The sequence below is a fragment of the Lycium barbarum genome, chromosome 2, assembly GCF_019175385.1.
Source record: "Lycium barbarum isolate Lr01 chromosome 2, ASM1917538v2, whole genome shotgun sequence".
NCBI classification, from domain to species: domain Eukaryota; kingdom Viridiplantae; phylum Streptophyta; class Magnoliopsida; order Solanales; family Solanaceae; genus Lycium; species Lycium barbarum.
This window is the reverse complement of record NC_083338.1, coordinates 138,990,584-139,013,205: the sequence shown is the minus strand read 5'-3', so window position 1 is coordinate 139,013,205 and position 22,622 is coordinate 138,990,584. Positions and strand designations below refer to the sequence as shown.

Below are 22,622 nucleotides of genomic sequence, written 5' to 3'. Positions count from 1 at the left end.
CAGTCAAACTGTATCACATTAATTGAGGCGGAGGGAGTAACATTTGTAAGCGGCGAAATTAAAATTTGAAGTGTATGAGTTCCTACAACAATCTAAAGTTAATAATCAGGTTTACTGTCAAATATTTCTTATTATATATACAGGGCCTTGCAGAAATTATTGCGTACCCGTGAATATTTACATTGTATCATAGCTTCGCTCGGATATTGATCAGTGGCGCAATCACATAGACGGAAGAGGTAATCAGTTGAATACTCTTTTTTTATAAAATTATTCAGTGTGAATAGAAAATTATATTATGTAATTCACACAAAGACACATACATATATAGCGTAAACACAGAAAGAAGTTATGATAATTCACTATCGATCTAATATATATAAAAAATTAATTTTACATGTGCAGTGTAATTTTTCAGCGAATGAATTCAGATAAATTCCCTTGCACCCAATGAAATTTCTGATTTGGCACTGACATTAGTAAGTGTAGATTAGACATTCTTTAACTCATTTGACATTTAATAGGATACAACTCACTTCAATAAAAAAATATTCTCAGCGCTTTTTTAGTAACCGGAGTGCAGGAGTTCATTAGCCGTTATCTGTAACCCAAATCATTTGTATTTGGTTAATCGTGTGTAAAGCTTTTCTATAACAATTGCACGTACTCTTAAAAGTTGTTGAAACTTGGACTTAATTAACAACACTTGTCTAATCTATCGCATATTCTTGTCTATGTAAGTTATTTTCAAACAACTTTCACGTAAATTAAAAGACTTCTTTTTAAATTGAGGAGAGAGATAATGATAAGCTAGATATTTGCGAAAAGCCTAATTCACGTGATATGATATGAATAGTAGCTTGATAAATTAAGCTATATTAAACAATTAGTTGGAGCAAGAACTAGGAAAATGAGGGAACGTCAACTTTTACATGTCATTTTATTTTGTGATTAAAATCAAGAGAAATATAATATTTTCTAAGAGTTGCCCAAGATAGCGATGACAAAATACTGACTCGTCGTATCAGCCAAACTCTCCGGTCTCCACTGTTACTTGCCTTTACTTTCACTATTTCCGTCTAATCTCAATCTAAAAGCCAAGACTAATGCTGCATTTGTTTTCATTAAGATTAAGACATCTGAATGATTAAGATGTTATCTTTATATCTGAACACTGAATGATTAAGACCATTTGTTTTCAACATCTGAATATATATAATTCATCTTTATTTTAAAAAATCTACATATAAAATTTAAATAAATTAGTAATTAAATACTATATCAACAAATATTTTAGAAAATATTAATATAAAAATTAGATCAAACTTATAAAATATAATAAAAGATGATATATAAATCAACATTTTATATATTACATAAATAAAAAATTGAAGTATCTAAAGTACAAGTATTAAAGAAATGAGTGCGCACCCCCTCTCCCCACCCACCCTCCACCCCTCTCTTTCCAAACCCTTTTCTGTGATGGGTTTCACACAGACCCATAGAATTTCAAGGGGAAGGAAATTCCATCTAAAATCCATAAAATAAGATAAGAAGTAGTTAAAGAATAAGAGATTCATAAATATTGAAGGTTAAGGATCACAATTTGTCATGATCCTTTGGTGTCAGACACAACGTATTTGTGTTTTCATGGTACTTTTCTTTTTAAATGGTAATCCACATAAAAAAGACTCCTCTTTACTAGAAGAACAAAAATAAAAGGGATGGAGATTTGTGTTTATCCATGAAATAACAGAGAGTAGTTGAAGATGTGTGAAGAAATGCCGAATTTTTTTAAAGCTTCTGTGGCTGATAAAGAAAGCTCAAGCTAAAAGCCGTGTGTTTTGAGGTCTGAATGAGAAAAAGACTTCTTTCCAGATCTGAGCGAATCAGATGTGCTCAGACCCAATAAGTGTTAAAATTTTTAGAAAAATAAATGCATTTAATGGGCTAAAATCTGAATGATTCAGATTCAGACCCTCATTTAATGCAAACAAATGAGGCCTAAATTAGACGGGCTTAGTATGTGACAGCTAATGATCTGCTTGTGTAGATTAATTGGAATTTGAAGATGCTTTGTTAACTTTTTTGAGTTTAAAGTCCGTACATATATACACCGTTGATGATAGATTTCTTACACCGTTGAATTAAGTTGACTTATAACACAAAGATAAGTATTCAACGCAAGCTGGATACGATCATAACTTGAAAAAAATAAAGCAATAACTTGTTATGGCTGATTTAATTAAACTGATGATATAAAAGTTCTTTAATTATGTTGTCTTCAAGCTTGGTTAACTATTAGAGCAAAAGGGAATGTCTTTTGACCAATTTATAATTTTCTTTCTTGCTTTACAAATGGTAGTAATATATTGTGCGTAAGAAAGAGCAAAATCTTATAGTAATATAACCTTTATTATTCCATTTTTAAGAAGTACTCTACAGTCTCTTCTTTTCCCCTCTCTGATTCCCAATTTCCACTTTCTGAAGCAACTTTCTATTTATTGTTTACCGTGTTACTGTTTACGTATGACCAGGTCATATAAATCAGAAAAAGTAGACAGACCCTACCGGAATCTCTCTTTTTGACTAATGCTCTCGACAATATTTCACCTTTTGCATTTTTGACATTTTCTCCTTGGAATTGGTGAACCAGCAACACTCGTTACCAACTTCGTTCTTAATTAAGGTGTGATTAGGTTACGAAGGAGGGAGAAATAATATCCACATAAAATTTTATAGTAGTTTTTTAATATGTTGAAAAAATAGCATTAATAATATTATATAAAGTTATGCGAAATCTCTATATTATTTTATGCAGTATAAAAATTAAATAAGAATACATGTATTAGCAATATATGAATTAAAATACCTTTAATATAAAAAACAATATATTATTCTGTTAAAAACAGAACAAATATTTTAAATTGTGAATTATATATCTTTTTATATGACATTTAATAAACATAATCCCTACATTACAATCCTACATAGTGATTTTGGCTCAGTAAAGTTAAGTTACTATCCATGAATTGGCTCAAGCATTGGTCATGGGAATCTTTTAGCACACTTCTGGTTTGTTATTAGTTTATTTACCAAAAATATCATTATTAAAAAAGATATGTTTTGTTCATTCCTTTGCTCGTGTAACATGTGTTTCATGAAGGCGAAAACAGAAGGACAAGTTAATATTAAATCAAGAAAATATAGAGATGTTGACGTTTTCTTCTACATTCACATAATCACATGTACCAAAATCAAAATTAAATCTCTGCAATGTGAACTGGGAACTTCAAAAGAGAACACTTTAGCTTTAGTTTTTTTCCTTTTCAAAAGTTTGTCAGAGAATTGTATTCCAATATTTCTTTTTTCGTACGGATTCGAGTTGCAGTTTGTTGGTTACATTTCAGCAAACATCATTTAAATGTAGGATTCAAATCATGCTGAGTTTGAATGGTTAGACTAACTGCATGATTCAAACACATTTAAACGTAATTAAATTTGATGTTACACTACAACAAATAAGTGATGGTGTAAATACGCCGTATTCTCATTTAAGTGTGAGGTGAATGCAACAGTGCTATTAAGTTAATTAGTATCGTCTATAGTCAGTAATAAACACGACGGATAAATTAAATGGCTTCAATTTATAATAGAATTTAGTGACATTGTCATTTCAAAATGTCACGTGGAAAGAATATTACACGACGTTATGCTGAGGTGGAATATAACATGTGTGGACATTTCTACTATTTAGAAGAGTGAGTTTTACTCACTCTTCGTCGTCCGTCATGGCCCCCTCCCCATAAATAAAAATTTTTGGGACCCCCATAAAAAAAAAAAAAAATCCCCCCCCCCCCTCTCCTCCACCCAATATTAAATAGGCCCACAAAAATAAAAAATAAAAAATTGTAAAAAAAATAAAAATTTTGGGCCCCCCATAAAAAGTGAAACCCATCACATCCAAACTCATAGAAAAAAAAATAGACCCCATATTAACAAAATCAAGCAATATTAAAAAAAAAAAAGTGAATCCCGTATTAAAAAATAAACAATGTTAAAAAAAAATTGTGGGCCCCATATTAAACACCATGCATATCTGTAGCAAACACTAATATAATAAAGTTTTAAATACGGAGCACAAACTACAATGTTATATTAATCGTGTTTTGAACATAGTATCCTATATTCACAAAATCAAGCAATATATAAAAAAAAAAAAAGTTAATCCCATATTAAAAAAATAAACAATTTCAAAAAAAAAAAAAAAAGTTCAGGCTTTGTATTCTTAGCAAACACTAATATAATAAAGTTTTAGATACGGATCACAAATTACAATGTTATATCAATCGCGTTTTGAACATATATATATATATATATATATATATATATATATATTATGCATACAAATAGTGCAAACTAATAATGTTCAAAAGGGTGGGCGCCATACTAAACAACACTAAACAATATAAAAAATAAAAAAGAAAAAAGAAGAAACTATATAAAGCATGGGTTTAGACCCATGCTTCATCGTCTGTTGTCCCTTAAAAAAAAAAGGATGGACCCCATACTAAATAACACCGAGCAATAAAAAAAAAAGAAAAAAAAGTGGGACTCGCCACAACCAAACTCACGGGAAAAAAAGTGGACCCCATATTAATAGAATCAAGCAATATTAAAAAAAAAAAAAAAAAAAGGTGAATCCCATATTAATAAAACAAACAATGTTAAAAAACAAATGCTTAGAAAATCAAAATATTAAGTGAATAATGATGGACTCATTGCCACATGCGTATCAACCCATTAGTGAGAGCAAATGAAATTATTGTACAGCAATATACTTAAAATACTTATATATTAAAATAAGATAGAATTTAATTACTTTTTCATTTTTTCCTTACTCTAATAAATGTGAAAAGAGATTAATGTCATAAAATAAAAAGTAATATTAAATGGAGATCAAATAATTAATAAGCTAAATTAGTGAAATTATAATTCTAATTGATGTTTCCTTAAAAACCGTGTAAAAAACAACATGACAAGTAAAATGAGTTAAACAAAAAATATTTACTAAAAATTAAAAAATAGAAGTTCTTCATGACCCATATTAAATACCAACCAGTATTAAAAAAAAAAAAGTGGAACCCATCACATCCAAACTCTTCGGAAAAAAAATGTGGGCCCCATATATATTAAACAACAACTAATATTAAAAAAAATGAATCTCATATTAAAAAAATAAACAATGTTAAAAAAAAGTGCTTAGAAAATCAAACAATTAAATCAATAATGATGGATTCATTGCCACATGCGTATCAACCCATTAGTGCGAGCACATGAAATTATTGTACAACAACATACTTAAAATACTTCTATATTAACATAAGATAAAATTTAATTACTTTTACATTTTTTCCTTACTCTAATAAATGTGAAAAGAGATTAATGTCATAAAAGAAAAATAATATTAAATAGAGATCAAATAATTAATAAGATAAATTAGTGAAATTATAATTCTAATTGACGTTTCCTTAAAAAACATGTAAAAAACAACATGACAAGTAAAATAAGTTAAACAAAAAACATTTACTAAAAATTAAAAAATAGAAGTTCTTCATTTAAATCAAAAATCAAATTTCTACTTCGTTTCATCTTAAACATATAAAATTAATATAATAATTAGAATTAGAATTATCCAAATCAAATTTTGATAAAAAAATTATATGTATTACTTTACTATTACTACTATATAGAAGAGCCAGTTTATAGAGGCAACATTGTCGTCCGTGTTCGGTCCTATTTTTTTATTTAAGAGTAAAAAAAATTGTTTGTGGTCCCACCCACTTTTTTATTGAAGGCAAAAAAAAATTACGTTTTATACTTTATATTACCCCAACTCTTCTAAAAAGTAGATAGAAATACTTTATTATATTTATTATGTTTACTAAAATAAATATACTTAAAATATATATATATATTTAAAAAATAACATACAATTTAATTACTTTTTATTTTTATTCTTACTCTAATAAATGTGAAAAGAGATTAATATCAAATGATGATCAAATAATGAATAAGATAAATTAGTCAAATTATAAATCTAATTCGCGTTTCCTTAAAAAAACCATGCAAAAGACAACATGACAAGTAAAATGAGTTAAACCGAGAATATTTACCAAAAATTAAAAAATAGCATTTCTTCTTTTAAATAGAAAATTAATTTCTACTTTGTTTTGTTTCAAACATGTAAAATTAATTTAATAATTTGAATTAGAATTATCCAAATCAAAATTTGATAAAAATAATAAGTATTTTACACTTTTAATTAATCGAATTAAAATTGAAAGTATCAACTGATGCTTAAATATTGCTATTATTTTATCTCAAAGAGAAGAAAATAGTTTTCTTTTAAACAAATCTTCTCTTTTAAAAAGTATTAATAAATTTTTGTAGCAAACACGAATAAAATAAAGTTTTAAATACGGAGCACAAACTACAATGTTATGTTAATCGTATTTTGAACATATATATATCTATATATATATATATATATATATATATATATATATATATATATATATATATATATATATATATTATCATTATTTAAATAACTACATATATATAAATACACTATAATCTGAAATGTTGGGCCCGTGCGCAGCACGGGCATAGGCCATCTAGTAGATAAGAGAAACATGATCCTAAAGCAATGATTCAGATAACGTGGAAACTACGAATACCTGTGATTGCCAAGTTTTATCAAATATACGATGATTTACCAACCGTCACTTAATATTTTAAACTTTTGTTTTTCAGATGTGGAATATTTATTGGTGGCGAAAGTTTCTAGCCGTCATACTCTATATTTTCCGGTCTCATATTTTTTATTATTTGTGAATTTTGAAAGAAAGAAAAAGTTACTGCATGTTGAGAAATTTCAAGTAGGTATTTATGGTATTAATATCTTAAGTTATGGACATAAATTATGAAATATTATGATGTAAAAATATAATTTTTTGCCCTGCGGAAAAATTGCTTGCGTTGGGGACGATATTTAAAGAACGGGGACAAAAAGAACCCATCGTTCGCTCCAGTTTGTGCTAAGGTAAAGGGCTCAGCGGCCCAAGTAAGATGTGTACAGGGCTCAGCCGCCCAAATAAGAGTATGGCCAGTTTTGCGTAAGGGGTCATTCGCACAAATGACCCCTATTTTGGGTGGTCATTAAATTTTTGTCCTTCGGCACTTAACTAATAAAAAAGTGATTGAAAATATTTCCGACATTGAAAAAACAATTTTTTTTGGATCTATGACCTAATTTCGCAAGGCATAAGTTCATAGAAACTTTGCCTTATCCGACATAATTTTTGGAGGAATTAAATTTTCCGGCATAAGTAGTGTACTGCCAAGCGAATTAGTTACTATCACAAATTATGCCGGATAATCTAATTTCTAAAGAACTTATGCCGGACAAGGCAAAGGATCTCCAAACTTATGCCGATAATTTAATTCCTACATAACTAATGCCAGACAAGACAAAGGTTCTCTCACTATATGCCTTGCCATTTTTTCTTGTAAGAAAATAACAAATTCATCACCTCTCCTGGGGATCGAACCCAGAATCTCTGATTTCGTAGACTAGCGCATAAGGGTATTTTGGCCATAAATTTTCATTAAATGAGAAGTAAGGACATGAGAGGCAAAACTTAAAGACCAGTCCGTATGAAGGCCAATCCGCGCAAAAAAAAAAGGGAGAATGACCTATATATACATAAGAATAGGGTCTATTTATAAAATATGACGGTACTTTTCAGTTTACAAAACTTACCAATAGATTTCTTACAAAATATATACAAAATATTTCGCTCAAATTTTGTGTATGAAAACTGTATGAAATGTGTATATCCCGCTCAAAGCTTAAATTTTTCACTCAAAATTTTGTGTATGCAATATGTATATCTCGCTCAAGACTTAAAATTCTCACATTTTTCGTGTATGAAAACTGCATAAAAACGGTATGAAATATGTATATAACTGTATAAAGTTCATGTTAGTTTTTGAGAAATTTAATACAACTACAACAACATTGTATACAACTTTCATACAATATTAATGTAAATTTAATACAATTTTATATCTCGCTTCGAATTTCGGATAAAGTTCAAAATATTAAAAAAAAAAAAAAAAGAGAAACTCTCGTTTGATAATCCTAAAAGAGTATTTTTAGTGTGAAGTTGGAGTTGATAGGCTTATCGTTTCGTTTGATTTAGCTGATGAGGAATTTGGATTTTGGAGAGGTACCAATTACCAAATATTAATTTTGGTGTAAAGCCGAGATTGTTCAATTTCAACAAACAGATCTTGGAGATTGTCTTGTTGGTGCTCTAACACTGCCTTATCAATATGAGAATGTTCTAATTTGTAATGAGAGAATACAATGCAAAACGGGTCTGGGTTGAAGGATTTCATAATAAGACTTACACCAACTCCAAGTTCTGTGCAGCCATCAGAACTATTGCACATCCTCCTATCCGCTCTGTATGAAATTCCGGCGGCACTTTGCCGGAAAGCATGGAGGAAACATAGCAATGACGAGAGATTTTTCCCAGATGTGGACATATTGTGATAGAGAAAGGGAAGGGAATGGTGAGCTTTTAATTTTTTCAAATCCGTCATGTTTTGTAATTTTATTAGTATATTTTGTAAATAAGAAAAAGTATCCTTATATTTTGTAATATACAATCTTAAGTAGTATTATTAGGTTATTTTTCAAAAAAAAAAAAGCGTTGTAAGTCCTCTCTGGGCCTATCCATTAGTTCCTAGTTTTGGGCTTATTCTCAACAGCCCATACCATTAAAGCCCCATAATGCCTAGTTCAACCCCTTGGAGATTGTAGTTTTCTGTTTCTTCCAAATGGGTTACCATCTTATATTTCCTCCCTTGATATCTGATTTATATGCTTTGGAGCTTATAATAATGCTTTATTATTGATATATATAGTGTTTTGGAAGCAGATTAAAACAGTAAAGGAGCATAAACGTTTATCTTAATTTTTTTTCATGATGCATTTTCGTTTTGGTGAATTTCTATACCGTATTTTTCAGGTTTATGCATTTTTCTTTTAAAGTAAGGATTCTACCTTAGATACCTTCAAGAAGAGACTGTTCCTTTTAATGTGCAAAATATTGCGTTGTTTACTGGGCTGTTTGAAGAACACTAAATTGTTAAAAGTAATTCTATTAGAACAAGCTAAAAGAACAAATTAGAACCGTCTGAATTTTTACACTTGTAATTCATGCTCAAATGTGTAAATGCTACTGATAAATGATAGTTTTTACTAATAAGGTTCAATTTCAAGTGGGGGAATTTATATTGTATATCTAGGGTAAAAACAAATTTGTAACCCTTAACACACAACTGAAGCTACTAGGTATAGCATTTTTATATTTTATTTGAATCCTTTTATTAAAATTCCTGGCACTGTTGTTGCATTTGCCTTGTATCCATATTTCCTCATGACATGCTAATCCCTGGTGTAAATGCGTTATCTATGCTTGAGGATATTGGGGTGATAATTGGAGGAATAGATTGCCATATCAGTGGTAACGGGTTAAAAATTAACTTTTGATTATGATTTCAAAAAGTAATCTTGATCTTATGCAATTATAGCCTTTTTTTTTTTAATTTACAAAACCAATGAAAATGGGCAAAATGTAAAAGTTGATTCCGACTCCGAAGATTAAATCTTGATCTTACGCAAATATATTATATCCTTTTTTCTTTGTATTTTGTTGTCTCCAGGCACAATATTTTTAGTTAGAAGACTATACAATGCCGCTGGGACTGATATTAGGTTTAGGGAGATCTTTCAGAAGAAAGCGTACTTCATCTCTTGATATTCTTACTACAAAACGGGTTCCTCGGGGCTTCTACAAGGGGAAGAATTGCAAGCCTACTGGTTTTCACACTCGCAAAGGTTTGAAATCTCTATTCAAGTTTTGAAATCTCTATTCAAGTGTTGTGAACACTGAACTACTGCTCTTTTGTCTTTTCTCCCTGGTTGGAACAGATTTCTATAGCTTTATAGGAATTTCCATGTTTCAATTTTTCCTAATTTTGTATCCAACTACTTGTATATATGTGGTACATTAGATGCATGCAATAGGTAAAGGATAAAACTGCACGATGCCATCACCATTCGCCGCCATTGTTCTATTCGGAAGTGAAATCTTTATGCTATCACACATAAAAATCATGTTTTTCTTGTCTAGGATTAAGCTTGTTATGGTAGTCAGTCCTTCACAGCTCATACATTTGGGAAAGATTATGATCTGATTTATTTGTGTGATTGCGTACTCAAATGTCTATCCTATACCATGATTTATGTTTATCTCTTTTGTTTTTTCCCCTTCTCCAATTTCTGAATATTATATACTGTGGTACATCTGACGAGTCATATGATGTTTTGGGATGAATCAAACCAGAAAAGAAAGAGACTAGGGTAAACATGAACTAAATTTTCTGACTTTGTTTGTTACCTCAGAAGATGTATGAGACTCGGGTTGTTTGGTTTAGAGACAAGTTATGCCGGAATTAGTAATGTAGGGACTGTAATGAGATTAGTGATGGAGAGATTAGATATGCATGGATTATGATGCAGAGATTATTTTTTGTTGAATGTTTAGTTTGTCATATTACACATTAAAACCAATGTATAGTAAAAATGTGCTTACTCTTTAAATAAAATATTTTCTTACTATTATAAGGGTTATTTTTGGAAAATATGAGTGTTTTTAATTCATATTACTATACCCGCATTCGTATTCTACATTCTATCCTCATAAAATGATATGTAGGTTGTTGCATAACTTATGCAAGTATTATTTATTAGGAAAACAAAACTGAGTTACCAAACGTGATATAAAATAGTGCTGGACTCAATGTAGGGATTAAATGCCTTGAAACCCCAATCAAATGGCACCTAAGGTTAAAAATTTTGAGATTAGATGCTGTTTTGTTTGATTGGTTACAAATTCCAATTTTACAAAAAGGTTAATGTTATTTTTTGACAGATATGATACAAGATCATTGTTCTCTGTAATTCTTCTTGTTAAGTTCATGTTGAGAAATAGTAGTCTTATTGGAAGTGCATCTATGATAACTTTTCAAACCAGAAATTCCAGTCTTCTTGATGTAAAAAAAATATATGGTTGCAGTATCAGCATTCTCACAAATTATTAGGCTCGTTAAGGCCTTTAAATTTCTTGTTCGTGTGGGCCCAGCCCATTTTTGTCTGCATTTCAATAGTCATACTGTGTCTGTGATAAAGAAATAGAAATACTGAATTCCTTTTCTCTGAATACTACATATTCCTGCATTTTATGAAGCTGAAAATCAATAATCATTTATCTTCACATAGAAACACACAGATATTTCTGTTTATGTCTAATAGTCTACGGTTCTTTCTTGTTCCAGGTGGTTATGTTATTATGCAAGAGAAGCTGCCTAACTACGTAGTTCCAGATTTGACCGATTTCAAGGTACTTAATGTTGACTGAAGTGTTCACTAATCAATATTTTCTCTGATCAATGTATCTTTCGGTTGCTCGCCTTCCATCCTTTCAGCTTGCGAAGAGCAATAAAACTTGAAAGTCTTGCCATTCCTTGTTCCTATTTACATTTAGCACGAGTAAGCTTGATATAAATAATTTGCTAAAAGAAAAAGAGGACACATGCTTTCATTCTTCATTTACCCATGTAAACCTCATTTTTTTGCACGGATTGCCCTTCTTTTGGGGTGGTCTTTAAATTTTGCTCCTCATATTTGTGGTCTTTAAATTTTGCCCTTCGCTTGGATACCTGAGGTTCTGGGTTCGAACCCGCGCTCAGGCATAAAATAAAAAAATAATTTCGCAAGGCAGGGCTGGAGGGAGTGTATGCCGGATCCGGTATAAAGTCCTTAAGGAAAAAAACTAAAGTTATGCCGGAGGGGGCATAACTTTTCCTCAAGGCATAGTTTAGTTATGCCTTATGGGGCAAAACTTTTCCTTAAGGAACTATGCCTTATGGGGCAGACTTTTAATTAAGACATAACCAAAAGTATGCCCCATAAGACAGAACTTTTTCTTAAGGTATAGACTTTGCCTTATAAGGCAAACGTTTAGTTATGCCTTAAGGAAAAATTCCGCCTTATGTGGCATACTATAAAAGTTTGCCCATTAAAAGTATGCCCCCACCGGCATAAACTTGTGAAGGAATTACCAAAGTTATGCCGGACCCGACATACTTATGTCAAGTCTGCCCATAAGGCATAAGTATGCCGGGTCCGGCATAAGTTTGGTAATTCCTTAACAAGTTTATGCCGGTGGGGGCGTACTTTTAATGGGCAAACTTTTATGCGGGACCCGGCATAAACTTGTGAAGGAATTACCAAAGTTATGCCGGACCCGGCATACTTATGCCAAGTCTGCCCATAAGACATAAGTATGTCGGGTCCGGCATAACTTTGGTAATTCCTCACAAGTGTATGCCGATGGGGGCATAGCGAAATTTAAACTCTGCTTTGCGATTTTTTTTTTAAATTTTAACTGTGTGGGAGTTCGAACCTGGAACCCATGGGGTTTAGCCGAATGATAAAATTTAAAGATTTCAAATATGATGGACAAAATTTAAAGACCACCCCCAAAAGAAGGGCGAATTGCCCTGTAAACCTCTAGTCTTGGCCCGTTTTAGATTGCACAGGTCAGCTAATACTTAGCTAGTTGATAGTATTCCTTTAGATCTCTCTATCCTTTCTGCCATCCGAAGATTCTTTCTTCTTTCTTCTGCAAGGGGAATCAATCAGACAGAAAGAGAGGAAACAAACCGCCTTCCTCCTCATCCATTTCCACCTTGCCCAAGTGAGAGAATCTCTTATTTGACTGCCATTGCTTCCATGTTGTTATGTTCTTCCATATGTATTAGTTTATGCGGATGTCTTGCTTTCTGATTTCAGTATCTGTAGTTAATTAGTTTTTAATTAACAAAAGAATCTAGCAAACAAAAGAGAGACGGTTTCGGTGTGCTTTTTACCCCCCTTATTCCATTCATTTCAGTGCTTGCTTAAACGTATAGCGTCAAGTCTCATTCTCGCACGAACCAAAAGGAATAGGGTTATATACAAGTCCTACATCCCTTTGCAATGGACTTGCAAGCCCTATTCAAAGTTTGGGGGTCCAACAATTCCTATTCCTCCTAACTCTTTCCTAATAAGTCCTGAATTCTATTAATGTTACATTTTGTCCCAATCTGTCTTAAATCGATAATTGGCTATCAGACCACTTAGTTATGAGAACTGTTACCTTCTCAAAAAAAGAGACCACCTATTTATAAGAGTGTATAGTTTAATGATACTGTTTATGATAATGGAAATAACACTTGTTATATGAGGATGATGATTGATATAATAACAATGCAGGCTCGTCGTAGAAGAATATGATATAATGTTGGCATTGGAAGCTTTACAACTATTTCTAATGGTTATCCAATGAGAAATTATTTAAATATATGTCACATATGATATAAGTAATAAATTTTCACACTTCTAGTTTCAAAAAAAAAAAAAAAAAAAAAAAATCACACTTCGTGAGGTGACTGTTTCTCTATTAAAATCAAGAATTTTTAAAATTTGTAATGTACTGGTGCAAGCATATGTATGCTTGTTAATTTTTAAAATAATTGCAACACATTCATCCATATCAACATTTGCATATTATCCACAAAAAGTTAGATAGTAAAGGTAACTGGTGTTCGCTGTAAACTAGCTAAAAGAGTATATCCCATGATAAAAGAGTATCCCATGCTTATTCTATATTAATATTAATCTTGAAAAGTTAATTGATCTGTTAACTAAAACTCTTAATAAAGATCTGATTAAGATTACTGTTGGAATAATCAATAATGTGGTGCTAATAGCATTTAAGACTCAAATTGAAAATTGGTACGAAAAGTAGGAGTTAATTTTTAAGTCCATAAGGAGTCGTTTGGTGGTGGGACAAGGGATTATAATTCGGGGATAGATGTGGGATTATTTTATCCTATGTTTAGTAAATTTTTTGACGGGATTAGTAATCCCGAGATTACTTGTACCACAATTGTGGTATTATTTTTGTACCACAATCCGTATGTGGGATAACAATCCTAGTATTACTAATCTCGGGATGAAACAACAAAATGACACATTTGCCTTTTTCCAAAGCTTTTCTCCCAAAGTTTTATAAAGACAAGATTAAAATTGGAATCAAAGTTTATCCCAATTCATCAAGTTTAAACCAATTCTATGTTGTTTGGACTCTTCAAAAATGTTGCCGCCCATGTCGGATCCTCTAAAAATACCTTACTTTTGGAGGATCTGGCACGCACCCGTCAACATTTTGAAGAGTCCAAGCAGACAGTAACCCATACACATTTTTTATATTATACCCCGTGTGTCCCATTTTTAGTCCAATAACTAAACATCTATTAATAAAAGTATATCCACTAAACAATCCCGTCATTATTTAATCCCTGCTTTATAATCCAGAGATAACTTGTTACCTACCAAACTGCCCCTAAGAAATTTAATAGGTCTTAAAAGTGAGGCCCACAGGTAGGGCAGAGCGCGAATCTTTTAGAGAGCAACAGGTGTGGGGTATTGGTAATAATTTACCCGCGCCGGGTGTTTAGATCAAACCAATAAAGTTAACCTTATCAGTTAACAATTCATGGTTAAGTGTTAAATATGTATGTGAAGGACACTTGTCTTGCATTTATTGGTTTGGTGTAAACACTCGGTGTGGGTAAGTATTTACCCAGTGTATTTGCTTCCAACCCAGCTAACTCTCCAAATACACTGACTGTACCTCATGCTCCTGGATCAGGATCTGCCTTTGCCAGTGAAAAAGAAGTTCTATCAGTAATTTTCCTAGATACTTGCTATATCAAATATATGTAATATCAGGCTCAAAACCTAGTTTTCTTGTGTCCTTCATTATCTAAGAGATGTCATGTAAAAACTTTAGTTACCTCCTTGCACTCTTTTCATTCTATTGGAGAAAGAAAGACAAAAGGTAGTTGTGTGGCAGACATGTATATTCTGAAATATAACAACTTTTGTAACTTTTGAAGTCCTGCTACATTTGACTGTCTGTGTCACAAACTGTGTTTCTTGTTATGAATGGGACCAGCGTAGGAGTTCGTATGTCTATTAGTCTCAAACTTTTGGATGGGTGATATTGCAGCTTGCTCTGTTTATGTTAATGAGATAGCAATGCCTAGAATATCTATGTGTGTGAAAATCCTTTCTGTTATGGACCTTTATGTTGCAATTTCTTTCTTTACTCAACTTGTTTTCCTTTCTCTTATCTTTTTTGGGAGAACTAATCATCTCGTTTCCTCACATAAGGCCTTTGTGAAGTTATACCGGCCCGTATATAAATGGTCAGTCTTGTGTAAGAACTAATTATGATTTCTAGTATTCACACGTTGACCAAAATCACACATTTTCAACCTTTTTTTCTATGGATAAGATGATTAAGAAAAGTATATAGATTTGGAACTAGATTGTAGTCTATTAGGAAATCTGGTTATCAAAGTAATAGATGTGATATTTCACTCGTTCCATCTATATTCTTTTGCTATGACGTATCTCAGATGAGCTAAGAGCCTTACAGAGTCGATATTTTATAGATGCTAAATACGTTGGTCAGCTAAAGGTTGCTAGGTTTTATAACTTTTATAAGATGCTTTTTGTGAAGATAATACTATCTTGGTGTATTATTAATGTACTCCTTTTAATTTATCGAAAGAAAGTTATAGATAGTGATATAGATGCTAAATAAGTTGGTCAGCTAGAGGTTGTCAGGTTCTTCAACTTTTACAAACTTTTGTGAGATAACGTCATCTTGGTGTATTTTAATGAACTCTTTTTGATTTATCAAAAGAAAGTTCTATTTAACTTTCACTCTTTCAGTCCCTTCTAGGAAATACATCGTCACTTGTCATTTCTGTTGGGCCCAGCACACTTGCTTAGATCACCACTTCCTTCTGATCTGTCTTTACATTCATTCACTTTCTTTTTGTCAAAAAAGTATCAAATATTTTACGTTCTTTGGGTAATTCCATCATATTAATCTTTTCCAAGTTTTTTAAAATCTTGAAACGAGTAGTGCTTGAGGTAGGTTAGACCCAGCAATTCCCTAGCCCGTGGATTAGAGCATGGACTTTTCAAGCATGCCCCAAAATGAGCTAAATTTTCAACTATCAGATTGCACTTTCTTATGTTCTGTGCTGCTGCTGCTTTATCTCCTCTCGACATTCAATATTGACGTGAGTTCACTTTCCATCTGTTTCCAAGATAGTGATCCCCGCCTCATCTTTTCTGGAAATATCGTTGAATATACAGAATTCCATAACAAAAAAACTAGTTTGTAGTCTTAGATTGAAAGAAACTAGTCTCTCTTTCTAGTGTTAGAAAAAGTTACATGTGTTCCACTGGATCATAGAAAATGTTTATGAAACTTGTGATCTTATTTACTCAATTTCTGTGGAGTTTGTAAAATTTTGCCATTTATGAATTTCTTTTAACTTTCTCTTTCGTTTTCAGCTTAAACCTTATGTATCCCAATGCCCGATTGAAACTACAAGTGCAAATACGGAGGCAAAGGAATCTGCAAAATAAAAAGAGGGAGAAAAACGTTGAACACTCCCCGTTTTAAGGATATTTTAGTTTTCTCTGTCTTCATTTTGTAGCTAAACATGACGGCAACTACTCGTTTTATCCACTCTTGGACACCTCTACAGCTACACTTTGTTGGGATCAAGCAGCTGTCTTTTTTCTTTTTCCTTTCCTTTTTCTTATTAGGTACTGAACTTTTTAGCTAAACATGTCATGGCTGACATGATCAGTGTTTTTGGGTGTCTTTGTAGCTAAATTCTTTATGTTGATTAACTAGTTTGGTTGAATGCCCCTTGGACCAGAAAACAGCGAGGTTGTTGCGATAGGAATAAGATCGGTAGATATACTTAGAATTAGGAGAGGAATAACTGGCAGAAGTAGGAAGAGTAGTGTCGCAGCTTCAAAGCTTAAAGTTTAAACAAAGGTATCTTTGCTGATTAGATTACATCAAATAATATACTTAAAAGCAGAACCTTTTCTGCAAAAAAGATATAAGGCGTGATGTGGTAGGTGCACTAACAGTCTTCTGCTCTTCTTTTACAAATATTCCATTTACACCAATGTGGTATTTCATTGATTAATAACAGTGGAGAGGGAAATATAAGTTTTAATTTGAAGTCCCCTTTGTATATTATCTTGAAAAACAAAGCACCTCTAAGAAACAAAAGGTCAACATAGAAACTTGGCTCTCTTTCTTTTCGTTTTTTTTTTTAAACGTTGGGAAGAGGGTCAAATTTGCTTTTAAGCTATCAGAAATTAAGCAAATTTGCTTTCCATTTGACTTTTGATCTTATATTACCTCAGTTGTTAGGAAAATCTTGTCTTTTCTCTCGACACTTAATGAAGTTTCAACCCGAGGTAGTTCTAATTTATAGTTGAGAGATAAATTTGGACATGTTTTATCCAAAAATTTGGACACGTGGGGTGCACTATTTTCACGCGGAAGCTCCATTAATGATCAAGTTAAATACGAAACTAATGACAAAGGTATGAAATGAACTAAAAATGTAACCAATGGAAAAATTAAACAATTTTGGATAACACGTACAAATTTAGGCATCTAATCTTTATTGTTTACATTCATAAACAGGTTTATGCTTAGGGTGTGTCTGGTACGGAGTTTTTCCATTTTCTCATATTTGTTGGTCAAAATGTGAAGAAAATATTTTCTCTAAAAAAACTTAAAAATAAAGAAAATAACTTCCCTAATGAGAGTAGGAACAAGTTTTATAAATGATATTTCAAGTTCATTATCTGGCCTCCATCCAACCCACCCCCATCGCTTGACCATCCCCCACCCCCGAACCCCCACTCCTCCCCTCATCCCACTTCTATAGTGTTTTGCTAGATTGCATATAAATGCTTATGAGATAATTTTTTATTCCTTACTTGAAAAACACTAGAAAATAGTAAAAAACCCATTTATTTTCAAGAAAACATTTTCTGAAAAAACCTTTTTGAAAAACATTTTCTAGGAAAGCCTTTTTGAAAAACATTTTCCGACATATGAAACACACCCTTAGTATACAACAAATTCTCGAGACAACTAGGTCGGTTCTTTTATGTGTAACTTTTTACTATCTAGTTTTCGCCTATAAAGTTGGATGAAATATAGGTTCTAAAGACTACAAAAAATAGTAAAATCTACCATGGCGGTAGCGTTTCACCGCTTTTGAATGAGCTGTATATATAGTTTTAAAAATTGTAAAATAGATATGTATACAAAATTAGCATTTATTGTTAGGATGGAGTAGTTAGTGTGTAGACTTGTAATATTTTGCTCCACAGATTTAAAATTTTGAATCATCCCTGGGAGGGCGAGAAGAAGTCCATTGGTAGAGCTCAATATTTTTTAAAAAAAAATCTGACACTTTCTTTCACTTTTCCTTCATTAGATACCTCCATAATTTTTTAGTTTTTACTAAAAAAGACAGGACTAAACGTGCAAAATGAAAAACTTAGAACATTTGCATGCTAAAGCATAGTAATTGTGAAATCAAAATAAAATATGGATTTAAAGATATACTTGTATAACAAGGTTGAAGAATTTTGGGTGTCCGTTCTTTTGGTCGTACAAGAAGGATAATCGTCTAATTTACTCAGTCGTATAATTTATTACTAGCATAAGTATTAAATATTTAATTCAAAGTAGAATTAACACAGTCAATTTCCACGCTTGTCCCACGTAAGAAAGTACAAGAAAGCTTCATGGATTATGTCTTTTTGCCACCGACTCAACAAATCCCCCGTCACTCTGGGGATTTAACTTACAAAGTATTACGCACATCTATGTAACTTTTTATCATTCATTTTAATCTATTATGATAGTAATAATTTGCTTTATGTTTCAAGTAACTAATGTAATATCACATTTTATGAACAATTATTTGTAATCATCCTTTAAATAATCTAATTTTTTTAGATTTAAGTTATATAAATTAATAGTGTAAAGAATATTTATATTGTAATTTGACCAGTTATAACAGGTTAGTAATCTAATTTTCAAGTTACCATGTTAGACTTGTTAGAAAATGTCACCAGTTGAAGGTTAATTAGCATGATAGTATAGAATATCCGTATAGTGTCAGTAAACATAACTTAAATTGAGCACTTTTAAAGAAAAGTTTGTATAAACTTGTTATAGCAGATAATACGTTATTTTCAAAATTTAAAATTCCTTATTTTAGTGTGGATTTTTTGTAAATATCTTTTTAGTGATCTATATATATATATATATATATATATATATATATATATATATATATATAAACTAATGATGTATATATATTTTTAAACTAATGATGTATATAATTTAACTGTGCATGAAAATGAAATTCTTTTTTAACACATTTTCCTAATTTTCAACTACTCACTAATTTTCCAGCCGTGCATTTTGGGGCTTGAACCAGACTTTTCAAAAATGTCACATAATTCCGTCAAAAAAGAAGTCATTCTTACGAACGTCACATGAACTATCATAGAAACCTCTTTTGCCAACCTTTCTCATTCTCTATAATAACATTATTATATATACCTCTCACACCCCTTCATTTCCAAGAACACCTACCCAAAAAATCAAAACATGGAAAATAGAAGGTGTTTTTTCAAGAATCAGATGCAAACCAACAAAAGCGAGAAAAGGACCAAAATCATCCATAATGTTTGGGTTTGGATCAAAATCATACATTTAACAATTTAAATTATTAGAGAGACTATACTTTTATTTATTACTTAATTTATATTCGACGTGTTTAATTTCTCAATTTTACTTTCCAGTTTGATAAAATTTCGTCACGAGAAAGAGCTAGCAATTACTCTAAAGAATGCAGCTCGTGCTCTCTGTTCCTGGATTGAGTAAGTCGAGATGATTGTTTTGTTTATGAACTCAAGCTTTGATACAACTACTAGCTACTACGGTTCAATTTTGTTTTTCTCGAGCCCATAAATGGCTGCACACATTTTCTAAACTTAAAATATAATTTGTTTTCGGTATCAATGCATGTACAGTAGACGATTCAATTCATGCATCTAGTTATATGACATCTAGAGGAGCACTCTCGAATATTGTATAGCTAATGAATTGGGAAACAAATTCAATAAAAGAAGTGTGTATACATATTATACTCGGGATACAAATTGTGTTCAGTTCACTCTACTCATTAGTTCATATGACACAGGATTACAAGTTATTTATGCAAGTATGTGCTTTTATTTCAAAATATAAACATCTCTTTTGTAGTTGGGATTTCGCAGAAATTAATTAATGAATTCTACATATATGAACTAGACATATACAAATAACTAAGGCAAAAAAAAAAAAAAATTAATTAGCATCTCAAAGGAATGTGTCTAGCCAGGTTAGATCTGTAATGTAACATCTGAATTCAGTAGCTATATAAGGAAATCAATTAACTATATAAATATTTGACTGTGAACACAATTAATATTGTGTATTAATTTGAGATAATTGTATGAATCCATAATGTAACACTCATGACGGAGACCGTACCGACGAGTGCAGGTCAAAGAAAAGAACTAATTCCACATCGGAATGAGAAAGGAAAGTGAAAAGTTTTATCAGTCACAACACATAAACTTCAAATCTTAAACTCGTGTATATATATGATTAGCTCCATTAAACATTTGTCATTACTTATTTAATACTCTGATTTTGCCAACCTTAAGTTACAGTGCATGATGGAGCTAGACACATGCACAGTGATGCACTCACCCAAAATTTATTAGCTAGATCATTTTAGAGATCTTATGCCTTCGTTGTGATGCAGTTCAAACCAGTTAACTAGTAGAATACATTTTTGTTATATATGAGGGTAATGATGAGAAAAAATATTCCTCACATAACACCAAACTTGTATGTACTGTTGCTAGGCTGTTATCATGCTGGTGAAGTGTGACAAAAAGATCTCTCCAAGAAACTTCATCCTAATTTAAAAGCTACCACTATTTAAATAAGTCATCTGAATGGGTTAGTTGATTAAGAAAATTAATTATTACTCAATTTTTTTTCATAACTTACTTTTGTTGCAAAAAGTAATCAAAAGTTGAACATTTTCCATGACAGCTAGGAGAAAAATTGTGTTGAACCCTAGCTACTGTAAGTTCTCAGCAATTTCCTTTACATTTATATTTATCAAAAAGAATTTGAATAGTACTGTTGCCACGCCTGAACTGGAGATTAAAGAAATCTAGTGCGCAGTAAACTTTTGTACACAATGCTGTCATCAACAAGGACAAGATTCATAAATACAAAAGAAAACTCAGTTTTGCTAATGCTGTTACAAACAAAAATGGCAAGATATGGTGCTTATGGGAAGATGATTTCAGATGTAAGGTGATCAGTGATCGCAATCAACAGCTTACTCTGGAAATTCAGCATAGCAGTAACACTGAAGGATATTTTGTAACAATAGTATATTCTAAAACTTCTTCTAGGAAGAGAAAAAAACTGTGGGAGGACTTGAGCACCCTAAATAGTCACATAAACAAACCATGGGCTATAATGGGAGATTTCAATAACATCATGGAAGCTAAGGAGAAGCAAGGGGGAAGACAACATAGACTTAGCAGAAGTTTGGAGCTTGTAGGTTGTATGGAAGATTGCAACATGATGGATGCTGGGTATTCTGGGGATAAATTCACTTGGACTAATGCTAGAAGATTGAGAGGGAGGATCCTGATGAGGCTACAGAGAGTCATGTATAATGATCAATGGTCACAGCAATTCCCTAGTGTAAATATCAGACATCTCCCAAGAACAGGATCAGATCACAGGGTTCTTCTTATGAAATGTGGCAGTAAAGAGCCTCCAAGGACTAAGTACTTTAAATTTTTAAACTTTTGGACTGACCAAGATGATTTCATGGATATTGTGAAAAATCCATGGCATTCTGATATTAGGGGTAATTCCATGTGGATTATGCAACAAAAATTAAAAAGACTGAGCAGCTGCCTAAGCAATTGGTCAAAAAACAGCATTGGTAATGTGTTTGAGAAAGTGAAGGAGCTGGAAGAACAAGTGGGAAAAGCTGAAGCATTGTATACTACTCACAACACTGATATAAACAGAAGTCTGCTTCACTCTAAGTATGCCGAGCAAATTTATTGGGTTAATAAGGAGACTTCTATGCTGAGACAAAAAGCCAGAATCAAATGGCAAGATGAGGGAGACAGCAACACTAGATACTTCCACAGTATCATTAGACAAAAAAGGAAAAAAACACAGCTATACAGGATAAAAAATGAACAGGATCAATGGATCCAAGGGGATGATAAAATTGCAGATGCTGCCATTAGACACTTTAGCAGATTGTTCTCTCAGCCTGTGCAGCAATCTGAAATCAGAATAGTGGATAACATTGAGAGAAGTGTAACCAATTAAGATAATGAGAGGCTTACTAATATACCTAGT

The 22,622-nt window shown here is 31.8% G+C and overlaps 1 protein-coding gene across 3 annotated transcripts; it reads left to right on the top strand.

Annotated features, from left to right (window-relative positions):
• Positions 1-8,985: 8,985 nt before the first annotated feature.
• Positions 8,986-16,999, top strand: LOC132627567 (uncharacterized). Of its 3 annotated transcripts, none has more exons than XM_060342970.1 (4): positions 8,986-9,104; positions 9,802-9,976; positions 11,476-11,540; positions 16,622-16,999. In XM_060342970.1, exons 2-4 carry the CDS (start codon positions 9,832-9,834, stop codon positions 16,694-16,696), a joined length of 285 nt encoding a protein of 94 aa, XP_060198953.1. In that variant the 5' UTR covers positions 8,986-9,104; positions 9,802-9,831; the 3' UTR covers positions 16,697-16,999. The 3 variants fall into 3 exon arrangements, with proteins under 3 accessions (XP_060198953.1, XP_060198952.1, XP_060198954.1); XM_060342969.1 differs by having other exon boundaries at positions 9,005-9,126; XM_060342971.1 differs by lacking the exon at positions 8,986-9,104 and adding an exon at positions 9,457-9,602.
• Positions 17,000-22,622: the final 5,623 nt, after the last annotated feature.

Bases quoted from the DNA above. Each gene is read 5' to 3' on its own strand.
- LOC132627567 (XM_060342970.1), top strand. From the start codon at position 9,832: ATGCCGCTGGGACTGATATTAGGTTTAGGGAGATCTTTCAGAAGAAAG. The intron at 9,977-11,475 runs GTTTGAAATCTC...TTCTTGTTCCAG, and splicing joins TGGTTTTCACACTCGCAAAG to GTGGTTATGTTATTATGCAA. The intron at 11,541-16,621 runs GTACTTAATGTT...TTTCGTTTTCAG, and splicing joins CAGATTTGACCGATTTCAAG to CTTAAACCTTATGTATCCCA.